General features: G+C 48.8%; 1 protein-coding gene across 2 annotated transcripts in view; it reads left to right on the top strand.

Moving 5' to 3' along the window:
* Positions 1-27324, top strand: part of MAN2A2 (mannosidase alpha class 2A member 2) — a 709606-nt gene that overhangs the window by 209390 nt on the left and 472892 nt on the right. For both annotated transcript variants that reach the window (XM_078683269.1, XM_078683268.1), the window contains one exon: positions 3765-3951. In XM_078683269.1, the coding sequence (XP_078539395.1) occupies positions 3765-3951 (187 nt within the window). The remainder of the gene's footprint in view (positions 1-3764; positions 3952-27324) is intronic.

The following is a 27324-nucleotide window of genomic DNA, read 5'->3' as shown; positions in this document are numbered from 1 at the left end:
GCTTCCTCCCACGTCCTCTGTGGCATTGGGGGCCATACATGGGTTACCTCTAAATTTGTTCCATTTATTCCACATCTTCTCCCAGTTTTGGGTCATCCCCTGTTAGTATAGACCACTTTCTCAGCCACCATGCACCAGTACATATCCTTCTTCCATTCCAGTCCCTCATGGAGGGGACTGAGTCTGCCTGCCATAATCGTGCTATATTCCTTTTGGCGATCATCCATGCTAGGGTCACACCTATTTGTTTACCTCTGTCCAGGTCAGTCTGCTCACACATAAAAAAAAAAATCTTCCTCCCAACCATGCTCTTTGCATTTTTGGGATGATCAGCCTTACAGTACCTTAAGACCTAAGACCCCTAATAGGCCTATAAGGTGTAATCAAAGGAAATAGCTAGGTAGGGCCTTTCTCATTTAAAATTCTATGGCAGAAGCATAGGGCTTTGAAAGTCACTCTATCCTGTACAGGGAGCCAGTGTGGTTCTGCAAGAGCCGCCCCTAAAGGGGAGCGTCTCAGGATGTTAAGTAACATACGGGCTGCGGTATTCTGTACTCTCTACAACATTCTCATTCTGTCTTTTGTAGCTCCAAGATATAGAACATTGCAATAATCCAAGCTGGAAACAATCACCGCCTGAATGATGTTTTTATTTTGCTGCCTGTGGTAGCAAATCTAGGATTGCATGCAGAGTCTTCAACATGCCAAAGCAAGTGCCGGCCAGGGATGAGATTTATTCATCAAAATACAGTGTAGTATCAAACCACACCCCTAGTTTTTATCTTAGGCTTATGGACCAGGGTCAGTCTTAATTCAGGAGGCCACTGTAGTATCTTGGTTATAGTGCTGTTCATGTCATCCACTGCTCCACCAGTGAAACACTGTGGAGCTGATGTAATATGGAATGTTGGTCTCTGGAAACCACAGTTGGAGAAGGGCTGGGCGCCTTGCTGGCTGCTCCTGGTGGGGCTGTATTACTGATGTACTATTGATCTACAATAAAGACTCCTGAAATATATCAACCAGCTTGCAGTGATTACTACAGCCACCAAGCATGGGACCAGATGGAAGGTTGTTTGCCTACTACCAAAATGTTGTTTTTTCCTGCATTTAAGTGCAAACAACTAAATTTCATCCAGTTGGCCAGATCTACTAGACATGCTCTGAGTTAAGGAGCGGTCTCCGCTTCATTCTGTTCCTTAGTGATAATCTGCTGAGTATCATTGGCATAGGTTACTAGCTTCACCTCATGATTAGCTACTACATCTGCTAGTGGCCGCATGTAGGCATTAAACGGAGTTGGACTTGGTGCTGAACCCTGTGGAACCCTTTGCAACAGGGAATGATCTCTGATTTGAAAGGCCGTTGGAAAACTTGTAAGGGCGGGTCTTGGAGAAAATCCGTGATCCTAACTCCAAAGTCCCACAGTCGTTCAAGGAGAAGGTCATGGTAGACTGTATCAGAGGCAGCACTAGGGACCAGCAGGATCAAGGCTGCCGTCTTACCTTCATCTGCGGCAATTTTTAGCGATTTGGAGGCTAAGAGCAAAAGAGATGCTAACGTGTGTTATTACATGGCTTAATTGATTTTACTTGTGTTTTTGTTTGGGGTGAGTACTTTTATAACAGATAAAAGATGATTTTTAAAATGCCCCAGTAAAAGATCAAGATATATCAAAGAGAGGTTTGATGATTGGGATTGTCTGCTCCTGAATTAAGAAAGGAATGCCTGTGTATTGTCTGTCCATGGCGTTTGATGGGTTCAGCGGACTGCAGACAGATATTTTGAGTAAAGAGAATACTTAATGAATGGTCATTCCTGTGATTTGCAGTGTTGAACAGAAAATTAAGTTACACACATGTAAAGAGATCCAATGGCATCTTAAACTAAGGATTACAGGGAGATGGTTGCCAGCATGGACAGTGACTAGAATTGGATTGGGTGATGGTGACTGGGGACGACGAAAAAAGAGAAGGATATCTGTGGGGGGTGGGGAGGCAAAGGATGAGTGTTCCCGGTGGATAGTAATTAGCTTTTTTGTTTGTTTTTTTACAAGGGTACACCGCAGAATAATGAAATCCTTTATAGCAGTGTATTGCTAATGTTTCCTAGTAGTTCACATGTACTTGTGCACAACATTAATTCTCGTACTTATGTAATGATCTATAATACATAAGTAAATATTAATGTTTCGTTTTGTTATAATTACCTGGCAGACCAAACAGTTTAGTAGAGAAATAATTAGATTGTACAAGTCTCCGGGAATACATCTGTTTAATATTTAAGAACGGTATTAGCATGTTTAGCCTAAGGATTCTTCAGTAAAGGAAACCATTATAAAGATGGCAGGGGGGTACATTATTGGCATCTTTTTGTGCAGTCTTCCGTAAAGCACTGGAAGAATGTAGTACCTTCAAATCTAGTTTGCTAAAGTGGGTGGGCGTAACCATAGCTAGTGCATGTTTATAAAACAAATTGTGTAAAATAGCCATTTCTGCCACTCCATCAAATGGCGGTGTCTGATGCTAAAATGGGTTGAAGTTTAATAGAATATAATGGTGGGTCTTTATCCTAGTTCAACAGATAGGAAGGTCGCTGACAAATCTCTGGATCTGGATTTAATCCCTGGCCGCCGGCAGTTGACCATGAGTTTGAGGTCACCCCCCTGTGCCACCCCCTCCTCCTACCCCTAGGTCCACATGTTTATTGCAGGGCGCTGGAATTGACGCATTGGTCAGATTGTAAGTGGTAGGCAATCCGTTGGGAATAGGCTAGGTGAATACGAAAGGTGCCAGTACTGCCTGCCTGGTATGCCATATTGCCGGCGTGTCCGCTGGTGGGCCATGACTGCCGAGTGCTTTCATCTGGGCAAATTTTGAGAAGTGTATTTTCGTATTCGGATGTTGATGTTGCTCCCTCCGAGCAGATGCCTCTGGGGGGCGGAGTGACTCTTACTGCTTCCCTGTGATTGCCTCCCATTCGCCCTTAGGTGTATGTTACAGTGCGCTGTTGTAGTTTGTGCAACGGGTAAGTATTGCTTATTGATTGTGGGCACACTATTTGCTTATGTGATTTGCTGTGTATCTTGGCTGGGGCTAATCTTTCTGGCAACTGAACTATTATTGCATCTCAGATTGCTCACTAGGCCTATAACTTATTTTGCTGTGTGTACTATTGCCAAGAATCCCACTCCTCTGACGGGTTGCTGCTTGATTTGTGTGTAAAACTTAATAAAAATATTCACCCAAAAAAGTTTTGTAAAATAGAACTGTGTTAAATTGGGAACTTTTTTAAAGTGCTCATTCATCTGTGGCCATTTGGCGCTGGGAAGCCACTCATTACAGGATAGAATGTGTATGACGCAGACAACTAGGGCGGATGGCTGAAAGCTTGTACTAAATAGAAAAGTCTTCAAGGTCTGTGAAAACGAAGGATGAGGTTGCTCTTAAATTGTTTGGCAGCAAGAACAGAGAATATGTAATACTCTGTGGACAGCATATGTTTTTTAAACTGTGCTTTATTGGATAGATCTAATAAAATCAATGCAACGAAGACGATAAAACCATGTTGCAAGAAAATCATTTTCATAGTAAGCAGCAGTGCTGTTACTTTGTGAAGTTAGTCTCTCCCCCATTATTGAGTTCCTACTTGGATATGTTCAAGCTTATATGTTGCTTTTCTGCTTATAGTGTACCAGATTTTAAACCACTATAAAGTAAAAAGAGATATCATCACAAATAATTGTATTGTGTTTTCCTTCCTAGATCCTCACAAGAGCACAGACATCTTCTGCCATATGATGCCCTTTTACAGTTATGATGTCCCCCATACTTGTGGACCTGACCCCAAGATCTGCTGTCAGTTTGACTTTAGGCGCCTCCCTGGTGGCAGGATAAACTGTCCTTGGAAGGTGCCACCTAAAGCCATTACTGAAGCGAACGTGGCTGAAAGGTTAGTAATGTGCTGTTGTTTAAACGCCTTACTACTTAACACTCCACCTCTCTTTTCAATATTAGATTGCACGGTCAACATAAATATTCACATTTCTTTTCTTTTTTCATTTAAAGTATTTTGATCAGTCTAACCCACAAGTTATCCTCTTCCAGTGTGACGCTATTTCTCTTTCTTCATGTACACCATTAGGTACATCTCAGGATGAGAAAGTATAACATTATTTCCTAGTAGGTGTCCTGGTGTGGCTACACAAAGCCTATATTACTATGCTTAATATGCTTATTAATGTTATTGATAATAATGTTTAGTTATATTTATTTTGGCTTCAGACTTTTACTTTGAATATTTGGATTTGAATATCTGCATTTATTTTTCTTCTTTGTAAATTTCGATTGTGGGAGATAATTTCTAATTACATTATTTTTTTGCCAGTAATGTTCATTACCCTGGATCTCTCCTCCTCATCCCAAATAAGGTCCATTCATATTTACTTTGCGATCCTAGCTAAACCAAACAAAACTGCCTCCTTAGCAAATTCCTCTTTCCTCCAAGTGGTCCCTCCCCCCTGCCAAGTGAAGTTCTGTAAGTCTGGATGCTGTCCCCTAACTCTTACTTGATGAGGCGTCCTCATAATTGAAGCAGATGGCAACCCAGAGAGGGAGGGCGAACTCAAGTATTGGGATAAGGAAGGGATACTTGGAGTAAAGACCATACCGCTAAGAAATCTGGACATTATTTCCCTTTCTTTGCTTAAATCCTTATAAAAATAAGTATCTACCCAAACACCCTTGTTTCCATATGATCCTCAGGCCCACAATCAAGAAATCAAAGGTCCGCTAAAACAACTACAAAACATCCAGTTTAAAGCAGAAACGACAATAAATCTCTTGAGAAAATCGTACTGGGTTGACGGAGGTGGAAACCCATATCCTATATAGCAGAGATGTTATGTCTCCAATAATTTGGGATTAAGTTGAAAGTGAACACCGACTTAGAAGTGACATATATCTGAGCTACATGAACCTTTGGTGTCAGTCCAAGAAAATCCTCTTTTAGATTCCCCCTGCACAGCTCATATGGATAACACAGCAACCACTTAATAACCAAGGGAGATAGTCCTAATTATCCTTTTAAAAGTTAAGGTAGCCTCTTCCTTCCAATTGCAAAATAATTAATTGTTTACACACAAACCATTACACTGCCTAGATCTTGCTTGACGAGACAATCTATATCTACTGCTCTAGGTACATCCAGAAGGTCTCAGAGTGACTCTTCCTATGAACAGGAGCTGGGGAGAGGTGACATCACTACGCCCCCCCTCCCAGCATGTAGTGGCAGAAAATACCTGAACATGAAGGCCCCCAAGTCGGATGATAATGTAATACAAATAAGAAGAAAACCTTCAAAGTTAGGAATTTAATAAAGGATCTAGGAGACTGAAAACATTGCAGATTAGACGAAATAGAAGGGAGATTTGGAAGAGGATAGAGGGATGGCAACACTAGTTTGTTCATTGAAAATCCCCTAAGCAGCCTATTCCCCAGCTAATCTGTGAAGTACAGGGCACTTCAGGGCTCTTGAAAACCCCTGATAAATGCCCACTGAACACAGGGTGTGGAAACACCCAAACACAAGTGGAAACCCAGTGTGCAGTTGGAAAATAAATGGAAACCGTTTTTAAGGAACTATAGATCCACTGAAGCCACTCAATTACATGTAACCACGTCTCTCATTTTACACTCAGCCCTAAAGCAAGAACAGCAGCTATTATAACTCTCATTTTGGGAATGCCTGGAGCTTGTCCAGAGAAAGCCACTTCAGCTGTTGCAACCCTGCCTACTCAACATCTGCTCATTCAAATGTAAGCTTTGAACTGTTCGAACTAACAGAAGATAAAACTGAAGTGGACAAGAGTCTACCGGAAGATCCTTTAAGGACCCACAGCCTGCTGATAAAGAGAGTGAACCACCCAGGAATTTGCTTAAAGATTATGAGGGCCTAACTGATTGCCTCCAACTCTTTACACTTGGTGGAGCGGGAATAGTCTTTGGGATGCAATGGATCCTGAGTTGATCTTAGTCATAGTGTTGATTCCAAGCCCCATTCACTGGCAATTGTTTTGAAGACCACCAGTTAGGGAATGGTGAGGTGATCTTCTCTGCTCTGTGGAAGCTTTGCAACAGAAGCCATCATTGCCTTTCTCACTATATGCTCTGAGATGGGGGTTCTATGCCTGCAGATTCTGTGTAGTTAGATTCTAGTATCGCTGGATATGACAGTGGCAGAGGGTTAAGGTATAGGCAAGCCCAAGGGACCACTATAAACTGAGGGCCTGAGGAAGATGGAAACCAAATAGACTGTCTGTGCACTATCGCCAGTAAGGCCATGCACTGATCATCAGAAGCCACTTCCTGGCAGACTGCAACTTCACTTTTAGACTATATATGTAGTTTTTCAACCTAAATGCTCTTGACTCAGGAACGCCTTGGCAGAGGGGTGTGGGTTCTGCACCGTCAGGCCTGCTGGTATATTCTTCCTGGAGGGACCAACTGCCAAAATTAACTTCTTTCATAAGTTAGTGTTTGTGCCAGTTTTGTAGTTTCCTGAAATCTTTTGCCCTTCTAATGTGATTTAGACTTACCATAGGCGTATTTTCTGGTTTTTAAGTTTAAGTTGTGTTTATTGGGCAAAGTGAATGCACAACTGTATCAAAATTCGAACATGCGTTTGTATTTAAACCTTCCATCACAGTATTAGAAGCTCCCCAATACTGCTGTCACATTGTAAACACTGCTCCCCTAAGAATTGCGGGTGTACATTCTCACAATCATTCCTCAGTTATGTTTCAATTCAAGATTCAAGCAAGCCGGGCCGAAGAGGCTGAAATGCCAGAAACCGGTCCCCGGTAGCTTGTCTCCTTTCTGGTGAAGAATTGGCTTGATAGTTTGGTCTGCCCTGTTCCCATGATGCACTGGGCCAGGGACAGACTAATTTGCATATAGCCAGGTTCTGAGCTGGGATGGGGCAGTGAGATAAATAACGGTGATGGATCAAGCCCTGATCTTTGGACTGGGTAAGAGTGGTCTGCTTAATTCAGACACTCTGTTCATCACCACCCCCTTTTCTGTATCGTTTTTGGCCACTATAGGTGTGGCAGGGTATACTCAGACATGAGTCCCTTTCTCACTGCTCCATCAGGATTCAAGCAAGCCGGGCCGAAGAGGCTGAAATGCCAGAAACCGGTCCCCGGTAGCTTGTCTCCTTTCTGGTGAAGAATTGGCTTGGTAGTTTGGTCTGCCCTGTTCCCATGATGCACTGGGCCAGGGACAGACTAATTTGCATATAGCCAGGTTCTGAGCTGGGATGGGGCAGTGAGATAAATAACGGTGATGGATCAAGCCCTGATCTTTGGACTGGGTAAGAGTGGTCTGCTTAATTCAGACACTCTGTTCATCACCACCCCCTTTTCTGTATCGTTTTTGGCCACTATAGGTGTGGCAGGGTATACTCAGACATGAGTCCCTTTCTCACTGCTCCATCAGGATTCAAGCAAGCCGGGCCGAAGAGGCTGAAATGCCAGAAACCGGTCCCCGGTAGCTTGTCTCCTTTCTGGTGAAGAATTGGCTTGGTAGTTTGGTCTGCCCTGTTCCCATGATGCACTGGGCCAGGGACAGACTAATTTGCATATAGCCAGGTTCTGAGCTGGGATGGGGCAGTGAGATAAATAACGGTGATGGATCAAGCCCTGATCTTTGGACTGGGTAAGAGTGGTCTGCTTAATTCAGACACTCTGTTCATCACCACCCCCTTTTCTGTATCGTTTTTGGCCACTATAGGTGTGGCAGGGTATACTCAGACATGAGTCCCTTTCTCACTGCTCCATCAGGATGCAAGCAAGCCGGGCCGAAGAGGCTGAAATGCCAGAAACCGGTCCCCGGTAGCTTGTCTCCTTTCTGGTGAAGAATTGGCTTGGTAGTTTGGTCTGCCCTGTTCCCATGATGCACTGGGCCAGGGACAGACTAATTTGCATATAGCCAGGTTCTGAGCTGGGATGGGGCAGTGAGATAAATAACGGTGATGGATCAAGCCCTGATCTTTGGACTGGGTAAGAGTGGTCTGCTTAATTCAGACACTCTGTTCATCACCACCCCCTTTTCTGTATCGTTTTTGGCCACTATAGGTGTGGCAGGGTATACTCAGACATGAGTCCCTTTCTCACTGCTCCATCAGGATTCAAGCTAGCCGGGCCGAAGAGGCTGAAATGCCAGAAACCGGTCCCCGGTAGCTTGTCTCCTTTCTGGTGAAGAATTGGCTTGGTAGTTTGGTCTGCCCTGTTCCCATGATGCACTGGGCCAGGGACAGACTAATTTGCATATAGCCAGGTTCTGAGCTGGGATGGGGCAGTGAGATAAATAACGGTGATGGATCAAGCCCTGATCTTTGGACTGGGTAAGAGTGGTCTGCTTAATTCAGACACTCTGTTCATCACCACCCCCTTTTCTGTATCGTCAATTTCAGTCAGGGCCACAGAGGAAGGAGGAAGGAGATGCACTTGTCCCTATCTCGGATAGAAGCACCCCCACCACTAAGTGGCAGTTTGGCTACTCTGTCCATCTTAATAATGATTTTATTCAACCAAATGTAAAATTGCTCCACTTAACCACCCACTTTTCGAGAATACTGCTTTATCAAGGGATCTGCTCGGAGTTCATTTGGATTGTTCCATCATGCCCTCGTTAGAGCAGGAGTATATTGATCGATAGGAGTAACATTAGGAACAATTAACATGGTTGAATTGTTTGTGCTTTTCACCATTCTGATAATGTTCATAATAACAATGTATCTTATCTGTTTAATAATCTCAGTTCTTGTTTTATTTACAAGGATTAGATTTTTCCAATAAAATTTGTAAATGCATTATTGTTTCTTTTCTTTGTAAGAACTTTGGTCAATCAATCAATCAGAGTGCTTGTAAAGCGTGCTACTTACCCGTGAGGGTCTCAAGGTGCTGAGGGGTGGGGGATGCCGCTACTGCTCGAAGAGCCAGGTCTTCTGAAGGCGAGTAGGTCTTGGGTCTGCCATAGGTGGGTAGGGAGGGTGTTCCAGGTCTTGGCGGCGAGGTAGGAGAAGGATCTGCCGCCGGAGGTTGTTCGTTGGATGCGGGGGACAGCGGCGAGGGCGAGGCTGGCGGAGCTGGCAGGTAGGGGTGTAGAAGTTGAGTCTGCTGTTCAGGTAGGCTGGTCCGGCGTTGTGGAGTGCTTTGTGTGCGTGGGTGAGGAGCTTGAAGGTGATCCTCTTGTCGACCGGGAGCCAGTGTATGGCTCTCAGGTGGGGGGTGATGTGGCTGCGGTGGGGGACGTTGACGATCAGTCGGGCGGAGGCGTTTTGGATGCGTTGTAGTCGTCGTAGGTGTTTGGCTGGGATTCCTGCGTAGAGTGTGTTGCCGTAGTCCAGTCTGCTGCTGACGAGGGCCTGCGTCACCGTTCTTCTTGTTTCGGTCAGGATCCACTTGTAAATCCAGCGGAGCATGCGGAGGGTGTTGTAGCAGGAGGAGGAGACGGCGTTGACCTGCATGCATGCATGGTCGGTGGGTGTTGGTGCTGTTCCCAGTGTGGCTGGCCACCAGGAGTCGTCCCAGGCTGAGGGGGTGGGTCCGATGATGAGTACCTCCGTCTTGTCCGAGTTTAGCTTCAGACGGCTGTTCCTCATCCAGTCGGCGACGGCCTTCATTCTCTTGTGGAGGTTGGTTTTGGCGGTGTGCGGGTCCTTGGTGAGGGAGAGGATGAGATGGGCGTCGTCGGCATAGGAGATGATGTTGAGGTCGTGTTGGCGGGCCACTTGTGCGAGGGGGGCCATGTAGACGTTGAACAGCGGCGGGCTGGTCATGCTAAAGTGACGAATGAAAGGGTTAGATTTGTTTCCACAACTTCCTTGGGAATCAGAGTGGTCATGTTCGAGGTTACCAACAGCATCTACAACTGTGGAGGTTTAAGAATTTAGACATGGTACTGTGAGCTAGCCAAACCAACATTTACTGATGATATGAGTAGACTCAATCCCTCTATCACCAAGTCTTTTTGACCCACTACACAACCCTGCCTTATTACAAACCCAAGGTAGTGCATCATAAAATGCACTATACTAGTCTTCACATTTTCTTTTTTACACTTTGAGACTTGATTATTATTTACAAATAGGATGAATTTGCATGGCTGTGCCTGCCCTCCTGTCTAGCGCATCTATACGTACATCATTTTGAACAGACCACCATTTATCAGAAGTCCAGTAATTTCCCATATCAAATCAAAGAATGGAAAAGTCACATAGGTGACATACTGATTTATATTGGATGGGCGGACTCATTTTTGGAATGGCTAGTGGGAAGGAGGTTCATTAGTGCTGTCAGCAAGTACAAACTATCAATGGATGGGAAACTTACAACAATGGTTTTGATGAAACTAACTAACTGTTATTCTTTTCTATATTTTGAGTCGCTATCCACGGGCAGTAAGGGACAATATCCCAGTAGGTCAGTACCTAAGGATCCTAGGAACTGTTTAGATCTTGTATCATATGATGATCAAGTGGAGAAGAGGAGAAACAAAAAGTTTGAATTGAGGTTAGCCCAACAATCTCAAAGAAGGCTAAAATTATAGAAATAATAAGAGAGCTCCTTTTGGAATGATGTGAGAAAATCCCAGACCACCTGACTTGCATGACCACGTATTCAACTTTGGAAAAAGTTACCTAAAAAACCTTCCATAGCTTGTTTGGCTAAAAACTACAATAACCTCTGTCTGCATTTACGAGAGCACAGAGCATAAAAGACAGGGTGGTACATATGTGTCTAAGAAAGACTTTTGTGAATCACCAGAAAAAAACTATGTGGACTTCCTAAAGCAGTTGGCTGTTTTCCTTGTGGGAATTGCAGCATGTGCAAGAAGACCGAACCAACCATAACCCTGAAATCTGAAAGAGACACGTTAGTATTAGATTCCTTACCTTAGAATATCCCCAGGCGTCAGACTGGATCCGGAAAATTTTGCGTAGCAGTACCCTTGCGCGTCGGTAGGCGTCGTCTGCGGCTCCGCGTCCGTCGTCGGCGCCGTGATGACGTCGTCGGAGTACTTGGACGCCGCCTCCGCGTGCTGACGTCAGTTCTTCTTTTTTCCGCGCCAGCAAGCGCAGATCTGGAAAAAGCAGTTCCCTAGTCACTTTTTGACTAACTTTTTTTGACCCTTTTTGATCCTGTTTCGAAGTCTCTCGACTACGATTCGGTGCCTTAGGGATGCCCGGCTTCAAGCATTGTGACGATTGCGACCGGCTGATGTCGGTCACGGATCCTCACCGCGTCTGTTTGTCGTGCTTGGGCGTCGACCACGACGACAAGGCCTGCTCCGACTGTCGGGCCCTCTCTTCGAAAGCCAGGCGGGAGCGGTCCCGTAGGCGCCTCGAACTCCGACAGTCGGCCCCGCGCCGTGAGAGGTCCCGATCCCACGGGAGGTCGAGGGACAGGTCGCGGGCCCGGAGCCACCACAGCTCCGAGAGTAGGCCTCACTCTTCCGGGTCGAAGTCGTCAGGTAAGAGGCACAAGAAGTCCAAGCGGCGTCATCATTCCTCGGACTCCCCCCGACGCTCGCACGATGCGGCTGGGGGTTCGGGTGACACCACCCACGCGGCTCCGTCGGAGTCGCGGGCGCCGCGTTCGGCTCCACACCCTCCGGTCCCTGGGCTGAACGCGTCGCAGGAGGAGATCGAGCGCTTCCTCATGGCCATGAGGAAACTCTCTCCTCCGACGGGCTCTGCGGCGCCTCAGGGCCCAGTGTACCCGTCTGGGAGCCCTAGCGGGTCGGCGGCTCCGGCTCCGACGCCGTCGGGTGCTTCGGCCCCGACGCCGCCGGAGCCTTCGGGTGCTTCGGCCCCGACGCCGCCGGCGCCTTCGGGCCCGGTGCCGCAGGTCCCCGTTATCCCGACGCCGCCGGCGCCTTCGGGCCCGGCGCCGAGGGGTCCAGTTGTTCCGACGCCGCCGGCGCCTTCGGGCCCGGCGCCGCGGGACGCCGCTGGCCCCTCTTCGGGATCTGGTTCGTCGCCGGTGGATCTGACGACCTCCCCGGCGTCGGACCCTCAGGTGTCGCCTCCGGCGCCGACCCGGTCCTGTCCCCATTCCTGTTCAGCCGTCGGGACGGCCCCGATGGGCGCCGCTCCAGACGTCGTTTGGTGAATTTCACTTTTATGAACAGGCCCCATTAATTGAAGACCCTGACTCTCAGGAGATGGGTGAGGAGGAGGACTGGGAGGGGTCTGAGGACCCTCTGACCAGAGAGTGTCAGTCATGAGGACTGGACAGGAGACCTTGGGGAGGCCAGTGGCCTGGACACCTCTCCAGACACTGGTTTTGTCTCTCCTCCTACCGTGGCTTCGGAGGAGGGGGCAACTTATAGTGTGGTGCTGATGAGGGCTGCCAAGGCCTTGGGCCTTGAGCTCCCCGTCGCGGCCGTGAGGACTAACCTCCTCACTGAGGTCCTTAAACCGCAGTCAAGCTCGGCCGAGCCTCTGCTGCCCTTTAATGAGGCCTTGACGGACGTTCTTTTGGGCACTTGGTCCAGGCCCGCTACGGGTTCGCCCGTAGATAGGAACGTGGCCAGACGCCACCGCCCAGCCCCAGGCGACCCATGTTTCCTGTCTACCCACCCCACCCCCGAGAGCCTGGTCATCCAGGCCTCCAATTCCCAGACCGCATTCCCGTCCGCTCCCCCGGACCGGGAATCCAAGAGGTATGACCAGTATGGGAAGAAGATCTTCTCATCCCTGAGCCTCGGCCTGCGGTCTTCCAACACCACCTGCCTCTTGGGACGTTACACCCACTCGGTGTGGGATAAGGTCGCGGAAGTGCTGCCAGAGTGTCCGTTGGAGGTACGGGCCAAACTCGGCCAAGCCCTTGTGGAGGGCCGGGATGCAGCAAAATACTCTATTAGGTGTGGGCTGGATACCACCGACTCGCTAGGCAGAGCGATGGCAACGACGGTGGCGGTCAGACGCCACGCCTGGCTGAGGTCCGCCAACTTCTCGGCAGATGTACAGAACACGCTTATGGACATGCCGTTCGATGGCCGTCGCCTCTTTGGCGACAAGGCAGACCATGCGCTTGAGCGTTTTAAGGACTCCAGGGCTACGGCCAAGTCCTTAGGCCTTTCGGGCCAGCGCCAGCAACCGGCTGCCTATCACTCCTTTCGTGGCCACGGAAGGGGTGCGCCCACACGCGCCGCCAGCCACGCACCGCAGGGCCATACCCAACGCGGTGGCGACCGTGGGAACCGCCGTCCGGGCGGTCGGGGGCAACGGCGGGGACAGTCCACACCTTCCCCCGCAGCATCCGCCTCAAAACCCTCCTAGTCCTTGCTTTCAGGCCCATGTGACGCCAGTTGGAGGCAGGGTTCGCCATCACCACCTCCACTGGCGCACCGTCACTTCGGACAGGTGGGTGCTGCAAATCGTCCGAAGGGGCTACTCCCTCCCCTTCGAGGCGACTCCTCCAGCCATGCCACCGCAGAACCACCGTGTATCGGGGGATCACTTGCGACTTCTGCAGGAGGAAGTTACGGCCCTCTTGGCCAAGGGGGCCATCGAGCGCGTTCCTGGGCCAGAAGTAGGGTGTGGTTGCTACTCCCACTACTTCCTGGTACCCAAGAAGGGCAAAGGGGGCCTACGCCCTATCTTGGACCTACGGAACATCAACGGCTTCCTCCGGAAGGAGAAGTTCAAGATGCTGACACTGGCTCAGGTCCTTGCTGCCCTGGACCCAGGAGACTGGATGGTAGCGTTGGACTTGCAGGACGCTTATTTTCATATCCCCGTCCTGCCTGCCCACCGGCGCTACCTGCGGTTCATGGTGGGCCACGAGCACTTTCAGTTTACCGTGCTCCCCTTCGGCCTTACCAGCGCCCCACGGGTGTTCACGAAAGTGATGGCGGTGGTCGCAGCTCATCTGCGCCGGTTAGGGGTTTTAGTCTTCCCCTACCTCGACGACTGGTTGTTGAAGGCGGGCTCGCCCCAGACAGTCGTCAGCCACCTCCAGACGACGTCAGACCTCCTGCACCAGCTGGGGTTTTCCATCAATGTGCCGAAGTCGCACCTGTGTCCCTCTCAGAAGCTCCTCTTCATCGGAGCGGTTCTGGACTCGGCGCGATTTCGGGTTTATCCGCCCGAACAGCGGGTCCGGGATATTCAGGCTCTGATTCCCATCTTTCAGCCGTTATCCCGGGTCTTGGTCAGGTTGGCGCTGCGGCTTCTGGGCTGATGGCCTCCTGCATCCTACTGGTGCATCACGCCAGGTGGCGGATGGGGGCTCTGCAGTGGGACCTGAAGTTTCAGTGGGCCCAGCATCAGGGCAACCTATCCGACCACGTCCTGATCTCAGAGGGCACTGCGAGACAGCTGCAGTGGTGGCTTACGGACCGCGATTGGGTCAGCGGCAGATCCCTCTCCCTACCCCAACCGGAGCACGTAGTTGTGACGGACGCGTCCCTCCAGGGCAGGGGAGGCCACATGGGAGAGGCGGAGATCAGAGGCCTCGGGTCTCCGGCGGAGGCCCGGCTCCACATCAACCTGTTGGAGCTCAGGGCGATTCGTCTGGCACTGAAGGCATTCCTCCCCTCTGTCCGGGGGAGTGTAGTGCAGGTGTTCACGGACAACACCACCGCCATGTGGTACTGCAACAAACAGGGCGGTGTGGGGTCATGGATCCTTTGTCAAGAGGCTCTTCGCCTTTGGCAATGGCTGGAACGCCAGGGCGTGACCCTGGTGGCTCAACACCTGGCAGGTTCTCTAAACGCCAGGGCGGACGAGCTCAGCCGTCGGTGCATGATGGATCACGAATGGCGTCTGAACTCGGACGTGGCGCACGGCCTCTTTCAGCGATGGGGAGAGCCTTGGTTAGATCTATTCGCCACCGAAGAGAACGCGCAATGTCATCAGTTCTGCGCGTTGGAATTTCCAAGGCGGCACTCCCTCGGAGACGCTTTTCGTCGCGAGTGGAGTTGCGGTCTGTTGTACGCCTTTCCGCCTATACCACTTCTGCCCAGAGTGCTGAAGAAGATCAAGCGCGACCGGGCCCAAGTCATCCTTGTGGCTCCGGACTGGGCTCGAAGGTACTGGTATCCAGAGCTACTCAGTCTGTCAGTCGATCCCCCGGTTCGTCTGCCCCTTCAGGAGGACCTTCTGTCGCAGCAGCAGGGGACGGTCCTCCACCCGAACCTGTCCAGTCTCCACCTCCATGCTTGGAGATTGAGCGGCGACAGTTGAGGCCATTTGACTTGCCTCCTGAAGTCTGTAACATCATTCTGGCAGCCAGGCGTCCCTCCACAAAGTCGGTATACGCCTGCAGGTGGAACAGATTTGTGGCATGGTGCACAGCAAAGGCTGTGGATCCTCTTTCTGCCCCTCTTTCTGAGGTTCTTCTCTTCCTTCTTTCTCTTGCCCAGCAGGGCTCTGCTCTGGGCACTCTCAAGGGCTACCTTTCTGCCCTTTCAGCCTTTCTCAGGCTACCTGATCAGCCTTCTTTGTTCAAGTCCCCCATTGTAAATAGATTTCTTAAGGGCATCACTCACACTTTTCCTCCTGTTCCGTTTGTGATGCCTCAGTGGGACTTGAACCTGGTTTTAACATTTATGATGTGCGCTCCCTTTGAGCCACTTCACAACTGTCCTCTTCGCCTTCTGACTTTGAAGACTGCTTTCCTGGTTGCCATCACCTCTGCCAGGAGAGTGAGTGAGCTCCAGGCTCTATCTTCTAAACCTCCTTTCCTCTCTGTCCATCCGGACAAGGTTGTTCTGAGGACTCGTCCTTCTTTCCTGCCCAAGGTTGTCACGGCCTTTCACATCGGGCAGTCTATCACTTTGCCAACCTTCTTTCCGCCACCGCATCCCTCTAAAGAGGAAGAGCGGCTCCATCGTCTGGACCCAAAACGTGCGCTCTCATTCTATTTGGATCGCACACGCCAGTTCCGGGTGGATGACCAACTCTTTGTTGGTTACGTGGGCGCTAAGAAGGGGAAAGCGGTACACAAGAGGACCATCTCCCGGTGGATCATCTTGTGTATCCAGGCATGCTACTCCTTGGCTAGGAAGGAGCCCCCTGCTGGATTGCGGGCTCATTCCACCCGAGCCACGGCTACTACCACTGCCCTAGGCAGGGGTGTGCCCTTACAAGACATCTGTCAGGCAGCTATGTGGGCATCGCTGCACACGTTTGCAAGACACTACTGCCTGGACAGCCAAGTCCGGAGGGATGGCTTCTTTGGCCGTTCCGTCCTCCAGGACTTTCTGGTGTGAGTATTGGTTCGCAGACCCACCACCGGGGTTGGTATTGCTGGGGTATCTATTCTAAGGTAAGGAATCTAATACTAATGTGTCTCTTTCAGATGCACAAGTTACTACTTGTGTAACGATATATCTGTAAGAGACATTAGTTAGTATTAGATTCCTTACCGACCCACCCATCCTCCCCGTTCTGCGAACCGATACCTAGGGTTAGGGTTGTCCCCTTCAGGGCCCTAGTTTCATTGGCACCAGTGTTGGTTTTTGGCATAGCTCTGCGTTTCTGGCGCGGAATATCTGTGTCTAAGAACTGACGTCAGCACGCGGAGGCGGCATCTAAGTACTCCGACGACGTCATCACGGCGCCCACGACGCCGACGACGGACGCGGAGCCGCAGACGACGCCTACCGACGCGCAAGGGTACTGCTACGCAAAATTTTCCGGATCCAGTCTGACGCCTGGGGATATTCTAAGGTAAGGAATCTAATGCTAACTAATGTCTCTTACAGATATATCGTTACACAAGTAGTAACTTGTGCCTTAGGCTTGAAAACACCATGGGACAATTAATGTTAACCATTTGTAATAGTGGCAAAGATGCCCAACTATTGAAATGCCTGTGAAGACTGATACGTGGGAATGTGACAATCAGGAAAATAAAAAGTAGGATCTTGGAACATAAATCTAATATAAGATTAGCAACACGGATAACCCTGTCAGTGGCATACTTTAAAGAATATCGTCATGCACCAGAAGAACTGTTCTGTCATAGAAAATATAAATTACAATGATACTTTGTACAAATTTGCAGACATCTTACCCGGGGGCAAACATCAACACACTAGTGACACTGGTGTTTGCCCAGCGGTGATTGCTATTGTTTTTCTGTGCCCCCCTTCCCATGAGGATTTTGTCACCTCTGAATGCAGCTTTAATTAGGCGCTGCAGTGTAGGTGGCGAAAAGTCTGTCGGCTAAAAAAGTACAGCGCAAAAGTCCACACACCCTTTGAACATAAACCAAAGATTACTGTATAGGGAACAGCTTTGGATTTACTATCTGGGTACCGACAAGAGTGGACTGAACGAAAAGATAAAATGACTTTCTTTATGGCAGATACGAAGGCCAGTGGAAATTCAACACCCACAGCGCACAACTGTTACAAATTATTTTCAAACGGGTTGTGCCTGTGCTAAACCAACTAAAACTTTGTGTGAGGTTACCAAGGGCCAGCTTCCTTCCCAGAAGGCTAACTTAATACTACCACCGAAAACCTAATACAAAATCAGTTTACACAGGACTACAATAAATCACTCCCTTGTCAATAAATAATGAAAGATTAAATCTGGAAGATCATACTGAAACATTTATGTAATAAGTGTACAATGTCACTTGTTGCCTGGCCGCACAGTATTTGAATACATCCAACTGCCTTGAACAAATTGAATAATTTAAAGTATGAAAAATATCTGCAATTAATAAATGAATGTGTAATAGATTCTAAATATTGTGTTATTGTAAATATCATGAAGTAGAATTTGTTCAAGGCAGTTGGATGTATTCAGATAATGTGCTGCCAGACAACAAGTGACATTGTACACTTGCTACATTCATTCTTGATACTGGGGTAGGCAGCCTCATTTCTGACCAGTACACCTCAATTTACACTAATTAGTTAAGTGTTAGCAAAGCGTATTATTACAGCCAGGCTTGAAAAATGTTTTGAGGAAAATAAGGGTGTGCCTAACTCACCATGCTCGTAGATCATACTGAATGCCATAATTTTGTTTATAACACAAATGTTCCGTATTTTAATTAAGATCCCCTTCTAAAATCCCCTTTTAAAAGACTAGAACGAGTTTGTAAACACCACCCACGGTGGCATACATTGATGCCCCATCTATACATTTTAGCCTTTGCCCCATGCTGAGCATGACACAACGATGACCATCACAGAAGCGGCCTTCATAGAAACATTTCCATATACAAAAATTCTTCACTGGAAAGGAAACAAGCTTCCGGGGACCGGTTTCTGGCATTACAGCCGTCTTCGGCCCGGCTTGCTTGAATCCTGATGGTGCAATGAGCAAGGGACTCATGTCTGAGCATACCCTTCCACACTCATGGTGGCCAAATTATTTACAAAAAGGGGGTGGTGATGGACAGAGTATCTGAGTTAATCAGAACACTCCAACCCAGTCAACAGATCAGGGCTTGATCCATCACCGCTTTTTAGCTCACTGCACCATCCCAGTTCAGAACCTGGCTATATGCAAATTAGTCTGTCCCTGGCTTAGTGCATCATGGGACAGGGCAGACCAAACTACCAAGCCAATTCTTCACTGGAAAGGAAACAAGCTTCCGGGGACCGGTTTCTGGCATTACAGCCGTCTTCGGCCCGGCTTGCTTGAATCCTGATGGTGCAATGAGCAAGGGACTCATGTCTGAGCATACCCTTCCACACTCATGGTGGCCAAAATATTTACAAACAGGGGGTGGTGATGGACAGAGTATCTGAGTTAATCAGAACACTCCCCTTTTTGAATTGTTTTGGCCACCACAAGTTTGGTCTGCCCTGTTCCCATGATGCACTGGGCCAGGGACAGACTACTTTGCATGTAGCCAGGTTCTGAACTGGGATGGTGCAGTGAGCTAAAAAACGGTGATGGATCAAGTCCTGATCTTTTGACTGGGTGGGAGTGTTCTGCTTAATTCAGATACTCTGTCCATCAACACCCCCCTTTTTGAATTGTTTTGGCCACCACAAGCGTGGTAGGGTATGCTCAGATGTGAGTCCCTTGCTCACTGCACCATCAGGATTCAAGCAAGCCGAGCCGAAGACGGCTGTAATGCCAGAAACCGGTCCCCGGAAGCTTGTTTCCTTTCCAGTAAAGAATTGGCTTGGTAGTTTGGTCTGCCCTGTTCCCATGATGCACTGGGCCAGGGACAGACTAATTTGCAGCATGTAGCCAGGTTCTGAACTGGGATGGTGCAGTGAGCTAAAAAACGGTGATGGATCAAGCCCTGATCTTTTGACTGGGTAGGAGTGTTCTGCCTAATTCAGATACTCTGTCCATCACCACCCCCCTTTTTGAATTGTTTTGGCCACCACAAGCGTGGTAGGGTATGCTCAGATGTGAGTCCCTTGCTCACTGCACCATCAGGATTCAAGCAAGCCGAGCCGAAGACGGCTGTAATGCCAGAAACCGGTCCCCGGAAGCTTGTTTCCTTTCCAGTAAAGAATTGGCTTGGTAGTTAGGTCTGCCCTGTTCCCATGATGCACTGGGCCAGGGACAGACTAATTTGCATGTAGCCAGGTTCTGAACTGGGATGGTGCAGTGAGCTAAAAAACGGTGATGGATCAAGCCCTGATCTTTTGACTGGGTAGGAGTGTTCTGCTTAATTCAGATACTCTGTCCATCACCACCCCCCTTTTTGAATTGTATAATATCACTGACCACAAATCAACTTACCTAATAGCCACCCATCTCTGCCTCAACATATTTGTTATGGTTGCATTAAAAAAAGCAGGAGGCAACTATAGGGTGTATTAAAGCTCCTCAACCGGATCAGAGGCGTGTCATGACTGTGGCCTCCCAACTTCTAAACCATGATTTAGAGGCATCTTAATACTTATTCAATAACTGCTGATATCTTACAAAACAACGTTATATTCTTAGCAATACTTTTCCCCTTCAGAGTGTGTATCATATTGCATGTGTTCGGCCCGGCGCTGTGTCATCCTTTCATGTGTATTATTAGGACACAGGTAGTTACATGAGTGTCACAATGCTCCGAGTACCACTGTTTGCAGTGTTGTTGCTTCATGTGTGGTATGGAGTTAGGTGGTGAATGGAACGAGCCATTTAGCGATATCTGATGCATTGACATAGTCCAGGTTTGCATTTATGTTCCTGTTTTCTCTTTTTGCGAGGCTCCATAGTAGAATTTCAAATACGAAGATTACAAATAGGTCCTAGCAATTCTATCTATTTATATGAACTCCCTCCCCATCCACCTTCGGCTGACCCAGGACCATCTCGCCTTCAGGAAACAACTCAAGACCTGGCTGTTCGAGCAGTAGCATACCCCTCCCCCCAAGCGCCTTGAGACCCTCCCGGGTGAGTAGTGCGCTATACAAATGGCATGATTGATTGATTGATTGATTGATTATTTATTTAGTAGGAATTCCTTTGGAATCATAGTTCCGAGAAGGGCTGTTCAGTCCTGAAGAATGCCCAGAGATATGATAGTGCACTGTTAAGGGATAAAACCTGTTGGCCCATTCAGAGGTTTCTGGAGAGTTAACTCTCCCTTAAGGCTCCTCAGGAGGACAGCGGTTTACAGAATATCTACTTTTCTCCAACCAATACGTCTGTCCCTTTGGGTGAGCCCAGAAATTGAGGCAAACAAATCAAGCTGGATTGCTCAATCCTAATACCAAAGTGCTACATGTCCAATAACATCTATTTTAAAACAAGCATTTACAATGCAACGGTCTCGGCATTGCAAAAGTTAGAGCTATTAGCATTGTAAATGAACGCGAGTTTAAGGTCTTGACATTGTAAATGACAAGGTCTTTTATTTATGTTTTAAAAACAAAAACATAAATAAAAGTCATTGTCAGCAGCCTGCTGTGTTTGTGTACTGCGAGTCTGCTGCACGTCTCTGTGTTTCTGTCGTTTGTACAGAGTGTGCTGCAGCATGACTGTGTAGTACCTGCCTGTTTCTGCGCAGCGTGCCACCTGCACACCTCTGTGTTTGTGTTGTGTGTGTGGTGCAGCTGCACCACCCCCTGCGTGGCCCACCCTTCCTCGGGCTGTGATTGGTGCACAGGCTGCACGTTTCCGCTCTGAGAATTGGCTCGCAGCCCTTGTCACTTACTTAAACTCTTCACCTCGTGTGGGTTAAAAGCAGCAGCGACCAGGCCAAGCCCTGGCAGGGCACCGGGGGCGGGGCCAGGGGGTGAGGGGGCTGGTGAATGAGAGGGGGAGGGAGGGCGCAGGGGCTGCGGATGCTGCCGCGGGCTCAGCTGGCATGGAAACCATTTACGGAGGCCTTGGAAATAGATCAGGGCGCGCGAGACGCCGGGTCGGGCGGGCCGCGCGTGCTGGCTTCAGTGCAAAGCATCAGCGCTGTGAGTGGACGGGCTGTAGGTACACGCGCGCTTCTGAAATCTGAAAGGGAGAGTATCTTATCAGCAACAAAAGTGTGCAGTTTATTTAATTAATGCATTTGTTTATTTTGCAGTTGTTACATAGCGGATTCGACCCAAAGGCATTACATAACAGGAAAGACAGATCAAGATGTAGAAACTACAGAAAGTAAACAGGACTGATAAAACCTTGTTTACTTTTCTTTCCCTGGCACGGTCTTCTTAACCCTGAAATCAGGCGCATTAAAGGCAGTGGCAGCAAATGTCTAACTGACGTCCATCATAGTCCATGACAAAGTGTCAGAGTTTGCGAAGAAATGGACAGAAACAGGGGGGGCGGAAATGAAACCGAGTACAATAATAACTAACACATGGAGCGTGTTATCAGCGCCGCGCGCCTCTCTGCAGACTCCCCCTGCATTCCACATAGGCGCGCGACGCGATCCGACCTGCCATGCATGCCGCGGAGACAAGACCTGGCTGCGCGCACAATGTTATCCTATGGAAAAACGCTGCGCGCGGCCAGGTCTTGTCTCCCTTCGGCGTCTCAGACTGCTGAGACGCCGACAATAGTTCTCTGGCGAGAACGCACTTTCAGTGCGTTATAGCCGAGCCCTAAAAAGAAGCACATTAGAATTTCTAGTGGCCTTGACTCCTGCTATGCTATCAAAAAACTACCAGATGGGGATGGAAAAGCATAAGCTAAAGCCAGTGGATGAACAGATAAACGTTTATTTTGCTGTAGTTAAAGCATTGGTAAAGCCAGCTGAGGTGGCTTTTAATATACAGTTTCCTGATGAAATCAAAGTATTGGTTGCTACAGCTCTGTTTTTACACAACAAAATCTTTTACCTCAGTCGGTCTCGATACTCTTCAATCTTTACCAAGCCAGTTTGGGTTAGCATTACACAGATCCTGTGTTTGGCTCAAGAATACAACATACTTTCTCAGCTCCTCTATTCTTAAATCAAGTTTGTTCTCCATTCTTGCACAGTGTTCTGCAACCTACTAGTTAAAGCTAGTCAATAATAAATATCCTTCTTCAGGATGAAAGGTTACATTTGCACATCAAGTACAACAATTACTGTGCCAGGTTCCCTCCAAAATCCTACTGTGGCACGACAAAGTGCATTGCCCACCTTATGGTATGTTTATTGGCCTTGTAACATGTCCAACTCATTCCCGAAAGGTGTATCCTTACACAGAGGACCGAGCAAGTCACAGTCGGAACACAGAATAAGGACTCTTGCCAAGAAGTTAGAACATACACATTTTGAAGAGATTCTTGAATTTAAGAGAAACTGTCTGATATTCTGAGGAAGTGCATTCCAGTGCTGGGAAATGAAGAGGGAGAAGGTGCGGCCTCCAGTTTTGGTAGGGTGACTGCACCAAGTATGCAGAAGAGCCTGCTTGGCAAATCTCAGAGCCCTAGGGTCTGTAAAAGTCCAAATAACTCTGAAAATATGCAGAACCCGAAAGGTGGAGGGCTTATGTACGTGCCATTACAATTTGAAAATAGCACGCTAATGCACTAGTAGCCAATGAAGCAACTTTAAAGTGGCGCTTGATGCAGTTTTTTGCGGGAAATTGGAAATCCTGCAGCTAGCCTTGTATAGTCTACAGACATCAGTAATGATGCCTACATTCCTAACAACTTTCTTCAACCTAGGAGCAGATCCTAGTTTGCTTGGTCACCAGTTGATAGACCAGGTAGAATTGGCTTTACCAAAAAGGATAATCTTGGTCTTTAACTTGACAGTTTTTCCTCATCCAAGTGGCCACATTGTTTAAACAGTATACAACTTTTTGTCAAGTTGTTTCTGTATTGTATGCAATAGAGATTGGTTGGTTGTCATCACCATACAATAGATTTGAAACTACGTTCTCTGACAATTCCAGCAAGGGGAATCATGTTAAATAGTGTTGGACTAAGAGATGAACCCTCGGGACACCACAGATAACAGCAACGGAGTTGGAAATGAATGAAGAAAACTGACTAAGTTATGTGTGTGCATGGGAAAAGACTGAAGATGTTGGGCGTCCTTCAAAGAGAAGCCTATCTCATGCACTTTTTTAATCATAGTGTCATGAGAGATTATATGACACACCACAGATGGGGCAACAGGTCTGCCATCTTCCAACATAAGCCTGATGGAATCTGTGGCAGCAAAAACATTGGTTTCTGTGCTATGTGCTGCCCTGGATCCAGATTAGGAAGGATCCAGCAGCTTATATTTTGTCAAGAGCTCAGATAGCTGTAGGTTAATCAGCCTCTCTAACATTTTTGCCAGATAAGGCAGCAGAGAAATAGGAGGAAAACTAAGGATTTCATCTGGCCATGCCAAGGCTTTTATAAGTAGGGGCGGTAAGTATATTGCATGTCTCCATGCTGCAGGAGACTCTGTGTTAAAACTTAAAGAGTTAAAAAAAGTTTAGTCAAATTGCCTCCTGACAAAACAGGCTTAGCTGCTATTTTATACAAAGAGATTTGATTTTGCCCGTATTTAAGGATTGTGTGTCCCCATATAAATATTTTTGGCCTCTGGGGCATCCATCAATAAAAAACAAAAACAAATGCAAATAATTACTCAATGGACTGTGATCACGATGGTGTCTTGCCAGGCGAATACTTTGCTTCAAGAAGCAAAGCAACTATTCTGCGCACCTTTGCCTTTGCCTAGCTGAGAGGCAAAAGGGGACAGTCTGTGTTGACAAATTTTCATTGCAGCCTCCCTCTTCACCCCACTTTCCTAGATGAACACAGCTTTATTTTTGTTCGAAAGCATGGGAATTCATGATGGAACATACCAATCGGGAGGTGCCGATGTTGCATAACTAGAGGTTTGCAGCATTAGAATAGTTCATATTGCATTCTACCAACCCTTTTTTCTGTTTAGGTAAATGTGTTTTGGTTTCCGTAAGCTGATCTTAAGTGCCAGAAACTTAAACAACATGAATGATGTGGATGAGTTACTGTTTTTAAAAACAAGGTGTATATAATATTCAGAGGATTTCCAGCATTATGGTGGTGAATGATTCAATGTGTGTGAAACCTACCAAGAATGAAGATCTAAAGTTACAACAAAGCAACTCCTTCCTCCTGTGCTAACAGTACCTCTATTAGGAAAAACTACAGTGATGTAAATGGGCAGCTTGTGAAATTTCCTCTTTAATGTTCAACTGCAGCATGACTGGTTCAAGATGTGTTGTTATTAAAATTAGGGAATTTAAAAACTACGATTAATCTTAGAAAGTGCTAGCCACATGCAGTTGGAGCCACGATGATCTTTGGCATATAACTGTCTCATAAGGGATGACCTGTGTGGTGCCTACCCCATTAAACAAAAAGTAATTCATGAGTTGCTGCAGTGTATAACTAAAGGGCATTATAAAAAGAGGAGCAGACTGGGGGGGGGGGGTGACTAGCCAGCCCCTCTAGTGCTCCGTCCATCAATCCCCTCTTATCTGTTATAATTATCCTGTGAGTGCCATCTACGACACTGATGACCAGGACCAGGACCAGGCGTCGGAAGGCGCGCTGCATCTGAGAAGCCTTACACCAAGCGATTTGACCCACCGGGAGCACTGCGGTGCAGGAGACAAGCGCGTGGCCCTGCTAACGGGGAGGCCGTGCGCGGACATTTTGTGCAAGAAGATGGCCGCCCGCGGTGGAGAGTCTGCCCCGTAATCACAGCGTATCGGAAAATGGGGTGATTGGGCAGTGGAAGCACTCCCGCATAATCGGAGGACCAGAGCCGTGCTGGGATTACTGACGAACTGTGGCAGACAAAAGTACGAGGCGAGTGAAGAGGGGTGGCAGCGGAAAAGAATGGTGGCAAGCCCCCCGTGCCGGAGCTGGGAGCGCCCAAGCACACAGATGCTGCAGTGACTGCCGAGCGCCAGCGCCCACACCCCCCTGCAGTCTGAGACAACAAACGCCGCAGACACGCCACATAGGGGCCCATGTGCTGTGGGCCACGCCTTGTCGGCGGCTGAGTGGTGGGAATCCACCAAAGATCTGCGGTGAGCAACGAGAGTGCGGCCCAGAACCCTCACAAGACCCACGAGGCGCCAAGTAACACGACTGTGGTCACCGGAGTATACCTTACATCGACAGACAGCGCCGTGCGGACTCCCATAAGAACCCGGGAACTGGGGACTGCACGGTGAAAGCGTCTGATCAAGGAACAGCCAAATGAGAAGGGGTAAGGGGCGCGAAAGGTGACTGAGAGCTGGGCCCCTGAGGCACGCAGGAACACGGAGGACCGGGACAGACATCACCACTGACCCCGTTGGGAACTTCGATATACAGCCGCCATTGCAGTAGTGCGGCGAGGGGAGGAGTGGTGAACCTGGGGAGCCTGGGCCTAGATTGCCACGGGGGAGCTGGAGAGGCCCGTAGTGAACGGGTAACTGGACCTGGTCTCACCTGAGAAGGAAGCACATGAAATACCGGTGAGGAGGCGATAGTAGATGTGCGGGCGGTACTCACTGCGGGCGGCCTGCAGAGAACTAGGCTGATGCTGGCGAGACAATATGGCACTTGCAGGACCCACATGACCAAGGCACTAACGCTGCGAGAAGATTACTACGGGGGACACAGCAGCGCCTAATCAACTCTCCTGGCTGCAACCTCCTGTCTCCTGGAATGCTAATTGTGACGGTGGGGTTGCCTGGAGGCCCGTAAACTGGAGCCGCGTGGAGCTGACAAACCTGTAAGGCGGGGTTGCCCACGCTGAAGGGAGAGCCAGGTGTGAGGATGGTAACCTCGCAGGCCCTACAATATTACTGACTGGGCGCCCCGCCGAGCCTGAATGACGCGGTCCCAGCGCACTGCGACTCCTGGAGTGACCCAGCTGTGACGAGGGGTGTGTAGCTGCGAGGCGGCGGAACCACGAACACCACTGCAAGGTGAAGCTGGATCTGGGCCACCGTGTGGGTGTCGGCGATTCGTGGTAGCGGCTGGAGCAGGCCCAGGTTGAAGCGTCCCACCGTACTTCATCAATCCGACCCAGCAACACTGCAGGAGGCGCTGCGCTGTATTCCTGTGAGCAAAGCTGCGACCATCACGCCGGCAGTGCCTGGGGAGGCATAGCTGAATAGCCTAAGAGGACAAGAGTGGATGGGTGAGATAGCTGCGGGGACTCTCGCAACCCCTTCAGCCGGACTCTGAGAGCTGATCCAACACTGCATGGCCGGACAGATAAGGGTAGAAACACCGAGTTGACGTGAGCGCTGCAGTCTTCCCCCCCCCCTTCTGCGCACGTGGACCGCTATGACCTGTGGAGGCGGTACTCACACTGGCGGCCGCCGCCGGAGCGCATAGCCTAGACCGTGCAGCCCTGAGCGGCTGTGCCGATCGACAATGTGCTGACTTATCTGGCAACTAACCACGAATGCCCACGACGCAGCAGCTGGTAATGGGCCGGTTGAGAGCCAAACTCCAGCATGAGCCTCTACGCACGACCTGTTTGGACCCCGCCAGTATGAATGCATTAGGTGGGATAGAGACCATGACCACGGCCCTTGAGGCCTAAATGGACTCAGTACTTACAGCAGTGGAAAAGATCGGGACCGCGCTGAATCACACAAGGACATCCCTAGAGACCCGGATAGACAAAGTCACCTCGGACTTCACCTTACTCAATGCACATCAGAGCAAGTTGGCTGACAAAGTCGCTGCACAAGACCAAACACTGAGAGAACTCCAGCCTATAACGCAAAACCACGCAGCTGCACTGCAAGATCTGATAGACCGTGTTCACGAACTCTCAGACAGAGCAGAAGATGCAGAAGGACGCTCCCGCCGCAACAATGTTCACGTAGTGGGCCTGCCGGCAGGTGAAGAAGGGAGATGCTGGAACAATTCACGGAAAAGTGGCTGCGCGATCTCTTACCCCAA

This window comes from Lissotriton helveticus, chromosome 3_1, assembly GCF_964261635.1.
Source record: "Lissotriton helveticus chromosome 3_1, aLisHel1.1, whole genome shotgun sequence".
Taxonomy (NCBI): Eukaryota; Metazoa; Chordata; class Amphibia; order Caudata; family Salamandridae; genus Lissotriton; species Lissotriton helveticus.
This window is presented reverse-complemented; position numbering and strand designations above follow the sequence as displayed.